At 33.6% G+C, this 11,869-nt stretch overlaps 1 protein-coding gene across 3 annotated transcripts in view; it reads right to left on the reverse strand.

The window, feature by feature from the left end:
- LOC109157884 (gibberellin 2-beta-dioxygenase 8) overlaps positions 1–9,622 on the reverse strand; it is a 24,933-nt gene extending 15,311 nt beyond the window's left edge. The window contains exons 1-3 of one of the 3 annotated variants that reach the window (XM_019305747.1): positions 8,870–9,521; positions 5,025–5,373; positions 4,708–4,903 (exon numbers count right to left, since the gene is read on the reverse strand). In XM_019305747.1, coding sequence (XP_019161292.1) covers positions 4,708–4,903; positions 5,025–5,373; positions 8,870–9,360 — 1,036 coding nt within the window. In that variant the 5' untranslated portion in view covers positions 9,361–9,521. Of the gene's footprint in view, positions 1–4,707; positions 4,904–5,024; positions 5,374–8,869 lie in introns of all 3 variants that reach the window. The other 2 variants (XM_019305746.1, XM_019305742.1) reach the window with 2 other exon arrangements.
- Between the last annotated feature and the right edge of the window lie 2,247 nt (positions 9,623–11,869).

Here is an 11,869-nt window from a genome sequence, read left to right on the forward strand (position 1 = left end):
TTTGAAATACATTTGAATTTGCTTGTCCAAAACTTTTATAGTAATAATGATGATATTATGTAACATTTAATAATAACGATGATTATCATTATTATGATTAAATGTTGTTCGGTTAGAATTAAGAAAACTGATTATTCCATTATTACTGTTATGTAATAATTATTAGAATTATTATAGTAATAACGATTATTGGTTTTTTAAACCGATGGATCAATGTTTTATGCCGTTACTTTCATCATTTGTTTTGAATTTTGATAGTATGATTTGAAATCATAAGTTTGAAACTATTTCATTCTTGGTCCAAAACATAGTGTTAATAATGATAATGTTATAGTTATTGCTATTAAATGTCAGGGGTTACGATTGAGGAAATTGATTGTTCAATTATGATTGTCACGTAATTGTTATTACAGTAATAACGATTATCGATTTTGAACTGAGGAATCAATATGTCGTAACATTGTATCATTATTGTTTTTGGATTGTGATGCCCACTTTGATTAAGTATCAATATTTGATTTTATATTCATATTTTTGAGTTTATTTTATGCATATAATTAAATTAATGGCACAATATTATTGTTTAAATTATGCAATTTAGTTTTGTGAGAATTTAATTCGTAAATGTCAACATATCATATGGTTTTGATATGGTTAGAATTTACAATTTTAAGCTAGTTCTTATAAAGTGTACGTACTATATGCATTGTGAATCATTTTTGTATTGGGTCTACAAGTTAAAACTTCTTAATAATTGAAAAATATATGGTTATTATAAATTATTATTCAAATTTTATAATCCTTAAAGTTTTGGATTTATGTTGTTATTTGAATAATAGTTTTAAGTTCTATAGCTCATTTTAAATTGTTATTATGGTGTACACAATTTATTTGGAATGAGCTTATTGAATTTCATAAATAAATGTTTTCTATCATAACATTATATTTTTCTAGTTATGTGAATTTAATTGTGCCTTTAGAAATTGTATAAGTTAGGAATTATAATAATTCCTTGTTAAGGTGAGCTTTATGTGTGGAATTATACACGGTACTGCATTATGTTCTAGCACCTTTAATTTAGACCGTCTAGAATGTTCACTTGACATTAAAAGTCTTTCCATAGGTGAACTATTAAAGATTTGGGAAGATTGCTCGTCAATTATGCCTTTAGTGTGAGAGAACATGAACCGGTGAAAAGTTTCTCGGGAAGGGCCAATGTGCTACTAGTTCCCTTGAAACATTACTTTGTCTAAGGAGTTGGTTATTTTTAATGAGCCTCTGATCCAACCAACTTTCTTGGGAGTATACTTGGAATTGTTTATCATATTACGGAATTGTTTTTAGGCTTTAAAGTTGATGCCTAAGATATTAAGAAAATCGTCTAGTGATATTATAATTTTGATTAATTAAGTAGTAGCCCCAGTATCTTTAATTGAAATTTTGTGAGATCACATATCGTCATAGACGCATTGATTGTGATTAATTATATGATATAATAAAATTTAGCTCAGATGTAATTTTGTTATATTTATATAATTAATTAGGGTAAAAACACCAAACTATGATCGTAATTTAGCCCACAGGCAATTATGTATCGGAATATAGTTTTGGTGAGTTTTATCATTACAGATAGGAAAGTCAATTTATTTAACATATGGTTATAATATAAATAAATTGGCGTCTTCTATCATAAAGTTGTGATATATGTACATATTCAAAGAATATGTTTATGTGTACATCTTGTGGTATTAGTCTAGTTTCTTTATGTGTATTTATTATGCATGAAAAATAAAATTGGATTAATAGCTTAGTACATTAATATTCTTTTGTGTACAAATATCAAGTGATCAATACAAATTCATAACTGAAATTATTTTGATCACTTTGTGACTAATTACATAAAGTATAATAAAATCTACCCACATAAATTTTATTATATTAATGTAAATAGTTAGGATAAAATATCGAATCATATTTCTTAATTTACCCACATGAATTAAGAAAAGGAACATGGTTTGATAGTTTTATCATAAAGTTGTAGATGAATCTAATTGAATAAAACTTTAGCCCACAGGCAAGTTTTATGTCACTAGATTCTTCTATCACTTTGATAATAATTTTATCGTAAAGATTTAGTTGAGTCTAATTGAACAAAACTTTAGCCCACAAGTAAGTTTTGTGTCACTAAATTCTTCTATTTGATTATCATAAAGTCTCAGTTGAGTCTAATCGAATAAATGTTTAGCCTACGGGCAAGTTTTATGTCACTGGATTCTTCTGTTTAAATTGATGATCTAGATAAAATTTTATTATATCAATTTTAGAATTATAACTGGCCTACTTTAAGGCCAGTTATAATTCTATGTCGCATGGGTTGCATTGGCAACACATGTATTTTAATTTGTTAACCTCCAAAACTTTTGTAACTTGAAATTGTTATTGTAGGTGGCTTACTTGGTTTTTCAGCCCAACCACAGTAGAGCTTTTAAATTTGGACATGATATACTTTTGGATCCTTATATTGAAATTGTACATATCTAGCCAAATTTCAACTAAAGCAATTTAATTTGTTTAAGTAGTTGGAAATTGCGTCTGTTACATGTACATATTTAACATGTCCAACTATGATGGGGAATTATAATCCTTGTTAAATTAGTTACGTTGGACTTGAGGATCATTAATGTGTATATCATTTATGCTCAAGAATAACTTTATTAGTGGGAGTAATGGTTTGATCAAGTGGGAGTGATAGTATGAAAAGATCCAATAAGATACCCCATTTGATCAGTGGGAGTGATCATTTTAAAAGATCATTAAAGATGTACCACTTCAAGATTGTTCCACTTCAAGGATAAGACACATTGCCTTGTTATTATAAAATCAATAGTCCAAATTATTGAACTACAAATTGTGCAACATATTTTTGAGAATGTTATAACAACATTAATTGCTTTTATAATAATAAATAATGGCATTAAATTTATGGTGAATTATCACGAGTTAGATTCTTTAGCATTTATTAGAGTTTTTAGTCTCATCAAATTGATCATGGGCCATTATAATTTTAAAAGGCTCAAAATTCAATGTTGAGGGATATAAAGCAAAGACTCATGATGTTGGTTCATATAGATGAATCTTGAGGACTTTTGATTATGTTGATAAAATATTTTGCTGTTTCATAAAGTTACATTGATAAATCCTCGTTATTGCTCTCTGGCATGAAAGTTGGGCTTCCTTTTGTTTTGGAGATTATTTATAAGGTGTATGTTTAACGTTCCATTTTGTGGGCTTTAACTCATTTATTTGTTATCTAAGTCGTTGGAATATGGACTACTCAATTATTATCTTTATCTAAGACTAATGAGAGTGGGAGTGCAAACGTTGGTTTCAAAACTAAAAAAGGAAAGAGAGAAAGTGAGGTAACGCGGGGTAGTGCAAGACTGAAAGGCGGGCTAAAAAACGAACCCAAAAATAAAAGTAAATAAATAAATAAAGAGCTAAAGTTACAAGAATACTCACAGCCCACTAATCAACTTATAACCGGCAAATAAAAAAAAAAACTGATCAAACTTGAGTCGAGCTTTGACCGTGCAACTCACGAGCGACTTGACTCATTTGAACCATTATTTTTAACTCTAAATTCTATAAGAAAGAAACTTTCCTTCATTGCCAAAATAAAATCCAAAATAGTAGAATGCATTAAATCAAGTAAATAAATATATTATAGAGTTTTGAATGCAACCATAAACCCTTAATAACTTTAGGAATCACAGGATGGCACAACATTGAAGCCACAATTACCTAGGGTCGATGAATGATTGTCGAAGTTGCTTGATTGATGAGATTTGCCGTTTGTGAGGGTGATGGATTGTGAAATTGTTGAGTAGAATATTGATTATATTGTTTGATCATAATTGTGCCATTGATATCCATTGACCTTTGTCATCTCAACCTTCTTGGTCTTCATCACCCACGCTGATAAGCATGACGTCCAGTCGGTCAAAGTCATGAACCATATCAAAAATTTCTTGGATCGGTATGTAATTTTTTCCCAATTACTTGCGAATTTTTCCCTAATTACTTGTAGTAATTTTCTTGATGCATTTTACAAATTTTGAGGAATTTTATCGACTGTGTGACCTGCAGGTAAATCTTCATTTTTATTTTATTTTACTTTTGGATTTTTATCAAAGAATCAAGTAAATTTGCAAGCGGTTACATGTTGTGATCGAACTTAAATCGAGTTTTCACCGTGCAACTTAAGTTTACCACTAATAAGCCTAACAAAAGAATTCTTTACATTCATTAAGTACTCATTAATTAATTAATTAATCGCATCACAAGTTATAAAAAAAAAAAGAACTATTAATTAAATATAATAATTTAAATTCAGTCAGATACTAGTCAAACTATCGCATTAAGAAAGAAATATTTGGAGGCGGATAACATTATTCTTAATCAAAATACAAGCTCTTCTTTCTTTTGCAAACATTTTTTCTTAAAACAAAACATTTTCAACCAAAAAAAAAAAAAAAGGAAAGAAAAGTAAAAGTACCAAAGCACACTGAAGTCTCAAATATAAGTTTTTGAGAATAATAGAAAACAAAAATTGCAAAATCTTTGATATGACATTTAAGGAAAATTCACACTATTCAGAGATGGATATGAGTATTGGTATAAAAGATCAGAGTTTGAAATTGTGCAGACCAATCTTAAAGCCAACACTCTTCAGTTCATGCTGCACTTGAGCTCGAAACTGGGCATAAGTGAAGGGCTTGTAGTTGGAGCTCTCAATCACAACATCATCTCCTGGGAATACAAAATACCCCACAGATATTCTCTCATTTTCTTCGTTCACTTTCACCCTGTGCTTTACACTAACATACTTGTCATCACTAATCGCCTGCAAATCATGCATCAACCATATAAGTTCAAACAAAATAATGCACATTTACTGTACTCGTTGACAATTTTGAAGTAAAAACAGAACATCATATCAACCACACGTTAAAATGAAACTAAACCTGGATCATATCTCCAATGTTGACAATGAGGGTGTTGGGGATAGGGTTGACTTGGATCCATTGATGATCCTTGTAGACTTGAAGCCCTCCAACAAGATCTTGGTGCAAGATTGAGAGGAGTGAACTATCAGTGTGCACGTCTATACCCCATGCCCGATTAGCCTCCAAACATCGAGGGTATCGATATACACGTAATATTCCAGTATCTTCTGACAAATACCTTGTTGCACATGATTCCTCGTATTTTTTTGACAACTTTAACGTTCCCAATTCTACTTTCCTCCACAATGCTTCGTATATTGCCTTCCCCACCCTAGCTTGATGCTTTCCATATTCTTCTACCAAGGATCTACACCCAAAATTACAAACAAATATGATATATTTACACAGTAATTTTTTTACATGTCATGATTTTGTTGGTAAAAAAAACAGTAACCCACACTTTTTTCTACATTAATAAGAGCAAACCACTTGAGTAAAAATGGAATAGAAAATGAGGGTGCATGTAAGATTACTTAAATATTAAATAGATCACTAAACTTATAACACTTATGCAATTGAGCCACGTTGAACTTGAACGTGTGCAATTAAATTATTAAACAAATAAAATATGTGCATTTGAGACTTAAAAAATTATTCCCGATGTAATTTGAGTTAAAATTATTTGAATTTTTACTCCCAATTAACATGGTAAATGAAAAGAAATTTTTTTAGTACGTATCATGTAAGTAATATAACTTTAATTTCTCACCCAAAAAAAAATGTAAGTAATGTAACTAAATTATATTCTACCAAAAATAAATGTCCGAATTACACATATTTTACATGTTCATTGATTTAATTATATAAATTTTATGTTTAATGACTCAAATTATATAAAAATGATAAGTCCGATGACTTATTTTACTTTTTTTTTTTCTATTTAAAATGACAAAATTTACTGGATAGAGCTAAAATTAATGGGAACACATATCATATCTATGCCTAAAAGCTCAATTTATTTATAGTGAAATGGCTATGACAAGATGGAATCTACCTATAAAATAAAATATTGATCCTAATAAGACAATAAAATAAAGCTTTATTCATGAAGAGACAAAGTTATTGTAGGCTCACTTTTAGGCTGTGTGTATGGTTAATGTTACTGTGGAAAAAGGAAATGATTATTTTCTGACATTTTTTTCAAAATCTTTTAGCCTTCCTAGATAAAATCATTAGTTAATTGAGTCTCAACTATTAGAACCAATGCCTAAATTAAGAAAAATCATTAGTCAATAACCAAATTAGATATTAACCATTATAGTCGATGATAAATTCAGATAAAATCACTATAATCGAATACTAAATTAGATATTAATAAAAAAAAAACAAATTATATTTACAAAAGACTTAATTAGGTAAAATCATAGAAGTTGATAACTCAATTAAATAAAAAAAAATTAAAACTAAATCAAACTAAACTATTATAGTCAATAATAACTAAATACTCAAAATATAATGAACTATTAACTTCTAACTGTTGGGTAATATGGTTGAAAATTCCCAAAAATAATAATCCTACGAAAAGATTAATATTATATGGGAAAACAGAAAGAGTTGGGAAGGAAAAGGTTGAGTGTTTGGGTAAAGGTTTAGCACGAGTTCGAACACAAAGTTCTTTTCCTTAAAACCTTATTTGCTACCTCCCACAAGTGCTAGGAGCGTTGTAGCCTAGGTTTCCCAGGATAAAACGTGCTACGATTCCTTGTTTAAGCACCTAAACAAGGAACCCGTTGAACAAAGCAAAGCTTGGAACACAGGTTGGCTAAAGAAGAGAGTAGAAGCAGAGTTTTTTTGAGAGAATAAAGCTACTGGAATTCCTTTGTTTCTTTTATGTGTAAAATGATACTGCTTCTACCTCTCTTTATATAGGGATGTTGGAGTGATAGCATTCAACATGGCCATTAAATTGGTATTAAAACCAATTGTGTAACACCTGTAACGGTCACCACTAAGTAGGATTAAACTCAGAATTTAAAAATTGGAATTAAAACAGTATTAATTCCGTAACAGATGAGTTTAATCTTCTGCACTTTCGGGTTTCAGACCGTTGGGGTGCATACACCTCTCGTGTTCACCGTTGCACGAGAGTTTTGCTCTCGGTGCACCACAACCTCTCGTGCTCTCTGTAGCACGAGAGTGGTGTTTTCGGTTTTGACCAAGTGACTATAACAGATGGAAAATGATACCGAAGTTAGGCATAACTTATGCCCGCAGGTGCCGGCGCACGCGAGCTCGAACTTGATTTCAAGCCTTTTTGATGTCCTCTAGTTGGATTTTGATTTGCACCCCCCCCCCCCCCCCCCGCGCGAGAGAGCCTCTATGCTATACAATTCTACAAGCTTGAAAAGAGCTCATGTATATAAGGGGGGCAAATCTTGTTTCCAAATCAATGTGGGACAAAGTCCTACATTTTCCTTTCATTTCCCAACTTAAATGGGTCTACTTTGAGAATCAATATCTCATTCACCCATTATCCGTTTTGAGCGTACAATATATCAATCTCTTCGTCTTACTACGAAGAATCCGAATCCACTTTGACCCGACCCAAATCGGAAGTGGACCCCACTGATAATTGTACCACAAAATAGCCATTTAATATACTATTTTATGCCACTTTAAGCTAATTTTTTCAACATTAACTAATAAAAATTAAATTAAAGTACATTTTTCCCTACATAATAGCATGAAAAATAATACAGTAGACTAAAGCAAGGTTGCACTAAAGTATATGATAATGATAATGTCATTTCAACTCACTTCTTCTTTAATTACTTGGATAAACCTTGGGCAATTGATTCCACCGCCAATAATGTCAATTTCGAAAAATACAATTATTCTAAGGTACGACGTAACATTATTATATATGTACTAAAATATTATTTATTATTAAAAATTAATTCTCCATTCCCCGTAGCTTTCGCTACTGTCTTTTTCCCAGTCTTTTTCCTTGTGAAAAATTCAGTGATTTGAAGGATCAATGGATTTCACACGTGAAAAGGAAGTTAACGGAGAAGAAAATATGAGAGCGACAATTCCAACTAAATTGATTTGTTGACTTTGGTAACAATAAAATTTTAAGTTTGATTCCTATTGATATTTATTTATATGTTTTATTAGTTTAAACCGATTAACTATGATAATCTAGACTAATATTATCATATGAGTTTATTGTATACTTTCAAGTTGTGATTATAATTTTTTTGGTCATTAAAAAAATATCTTCATCTCTTAAAAGAGGTTGGGTATTCGAACCCTCTCTCGTATAAAAAAATCAATTTGGCCAATACTTTATCTCTTAATTGGACAGGCCATCCGGCCCGATACGAATGAGAATTAGTTTGGACAAATTATTGTGTTGGCCCGGTGTGATTATTTGATAGTATATAAAATAATATACTTTTTATTTATGGTCAACACAACTATATGAAGCATAGTTTACACAATAATGATTATTATAGTACTATATTACGGGTTTACAATTAGGTTCTCCTAAAGACACTTTGTGGTGTACTAAAAATAAAATATCATGAGGGGTGGGGTGGGAGTGGTGGGCCATGTTTGGATGCGTTGTTGGAATTTGCTAAGCCATTAACAAGGCGATAGCTGAGCTTAGTGAGAGAAGTGTCGACCATGAAATTAGCCAATTTGCCACTTTTCTCCATGATTAAAGTTGAACCTCACTGATTTAACTAACTGTCAAGTGGAACAATTATTGTCTAATTGGTTTTCTTAAATCTTAAATTCTACGAGTCAAACATCATAAAGAAGTTACCTAATTTAATCAGATAAAGTGAAAAGCTGACCTGAAAGATTCGATCATCGGATCTTCGTAATGAAGCTGCGAAACTTTGCTTAGCGGAATGTTGAGCCCTTCCATCCAATGGAGGTTGCTGGAGGCCAGCGCCGCCCCTGACGGCGTCACCGCCGGCGTGCCCCAGAAGTAGGATATGGCGGGCGCCGCCGCCCCCGCGGCGGCGCTATTGAACGCTCCCTGCTTGGCCTCGTAGGCCATGGAAAACAACTCCCTCGCACGTTCCAACATTTGACTCATCAAACTTTCGGGGATTCCGTGGTTCACCAACCTGAACAAACCCCATTCTCTGCATGCCTCTGTTACCTTTTCCTCGTCCTTCTTCATGCACTCAAAATCTATGACGGGAACGCCGTCTCCTTCCGCCGCCGCCGCCGCCTCCATTTCCGGCGAGCCTTTCTCAACGCCGCCGTGGTTTGGGTTGACAGACGACGACGGACGAAACAGCGGCGGGTAGGATTCGTAGTCTGGCTTCTGCGACATGTTTTTTTCTCTCTGTTTTTTTTTTTTTGGTGTTCGATCTACGAGGTAATAAAATACACAAACACGACCAGGTGTGAAAACACTCTCTCAGTCTCCACCAATTTTAATGGCGTTCCCACCCATATTACTGGGCTTAAATAAGTTTAATTTATAGTGTTCATCAGCATACACTATTACGTGCAATATAATGGGCCACCGCGAAATAATTACATATGACAAATACAAAAAGGTCCACACTGCATTCAACATAAAATAAATAAATAAATTTTATATACAGTTTGTGTAACTGATGGCCCGATCGATACAATGTTACACCCCACCCAAATATGGGAAATTAGAGAGTGGTATTAATTTGGTAGTTGGGGACTTGCCGACTTGGGGTTGAGCTAGTGTTTGCGATGGCGGATGGAGTTAAGATTTTAAGTTAAGTATTTATTATTGGTGTTCTTATTGAATTGATTTGGAGCAGTATTGTAAAAATGGGTCTAGAATGTCATTTACGTGTCAACTAGATGCTAGGTGCCCCTAAGTCGAGGTGATTTCAGCCCTAGACGACTTTTAGTCGACTGATTGACTAAGTGGCCGACTCGGCTGAGTTGAGCGCCTAACTCAGCCGAGTCGGTGTACACACCAAGTTGGCCAAATTGACGTTCAACTCGGGCGAGTGGTTTTTTTAGCCTGCTCGGCTACTCCTCTACTGTATTTCTCACGTCATTTAATCAACTAATCATCTAACATATGCAATTGACTAGTTTGGAAGATTATAACAGTCTAACAACTCATAGCGCCTAGGTGCCCCGGATTCCCAATTAGCGCCTTTTGTAACATTGGTTTGGAGTGAGACCGAATGCTGCCTGACTGCCTAGGTGCCCCGGATTCCTGATTAGTGCCTAGCGCATTTTGCAACATTGGTTTGGAGTGAGATCGAATGTTGCCCATAGGTGTCTGGTGTGAAATCCTTCAGAAATGAGAGATGAATTAAATTTTCAGGGTTCAATCTTGTGACCTTCTCTCACGAAAAGTTAAAGAGGTGTCATCTGAGCACAAGGTGTTTGACAGGCTATCAACTTTAATTTAGTACTCGTAAAAAACAAAGATAAAATACGTCTAAATAAAATTGAGAAGATAACACCAATGAAATATGCAAAAATGCAAAAAGTCAAAGATAAGTGACTGATATTTCAACAACAATGATTTATTGTAAGAGGAAATGATTATGGATACCGAAGGGATCGGACCTCAACACAATGATTGGAACAAATTTATGTGTGTCAAAATCTTTGGACGTGTTCTATCGTGGTCCTTAGTTGCAATGTCCTTTTAGCTAGCTAATAGTAATAGGAACGTATTTAAGATGTCGTCATTCCTTTCACAATATGTGCAAGTTGTTATTAGCCTGGATGGCTTGTGTTACGCCTCTCATCAGGACTCAAAATATCAACACCACCACCACCCTAATAAAATTGAATGGTCCTAGACTCCTAGTCAAGTATCTCATGCAATGGATCGGATTTTTTTAGTGTGATTTATCTCTGTTATATGATTTGCTGCTTATTATATAGGAGTGATGTTTATTAGTGTACGTATTCAAGTAATGGTCACAATTTTTTCCCATCATCTAAAAAATTTTGAGTGGTCCATGATAGGCAATATATCACGGACTACCGATCCTTTTGTACTAAGCACCTGATCGGATCCGACTCCCCGTGTGGCGGGGGTCTCTTCCCGACCTAATGGGAGTACTTGACCAACCTGACCTGTAGGTTGGGTATCTAATTAGCTTAATGAGCTTCTACTCTTAGCTTTTGGTGCTCGGTCCCGACCCGAGTGCCCAGCTAGGCCCCGAGCCCATGTGATTAGCCCTTAAAGATGAATATCAACAATAATGCTTGAATAAAGCTCGGTGGTCATTGACCAATAAGATATTCCTCTACACGTGATCACTTCTCCCTCGCCTCTGGGATCGTCGAGTATATGAGGACACGTGTCACACATCGACATGTGTCTCCTCTCGCCTCCTACAAATACCACATTTAGTGCTCGTGGAAAGCAACTTTTTTCTCAATTCTCTCACTAGCTAGATTACTTACCTGCTCGGAAACCTTCGACTCTTGGTCTCAGTTGCCCCGAGTTAATACACTACGATCAGTCACGCTAATCCATATATCCAAATACATGTTGCATAACGACATACAAATACGCATGCCCGAGAGTATTTAATTACAACATCTCAGTCCATATACGCATATATAAAACAGACACAATCACTAATTACTTGACGTGGTAAAGGGATGCAACGCTGAGCCAGAAGATTTTGGCTCTTGCGACATAGTCGTCATTAACATTCATATACAGTTGATGCAGTATTATTTATTGGTAAAACAACAATAATGTATTCTTCCCTCTTAACCCATTGGGTGTGCACTGGATTAAGAGGAAAAAATACATTGTTGTTTTAAAGTTTTTTTTTTTTTTTTTTTTTTTGTAAATGGTTTATAATTTTTTTTTT

Source organism: Ipomoea nil, unplaced genomic scaffold (assembly GCF_001879475.1).
Source record: "Ipomoea nil cultivar Tokyo-kokei standard unplaced genomic scaffold, Asagao_1.1 scaffold0302, whole genome shotgun sequence".
Taxonomy (NCBI): Eukaryota; Viridiplantae; Streptophyta; class Magnoliopsida; order Solanales; family Convolvulaceae; genus Ipomoea; species Ipomoea nil.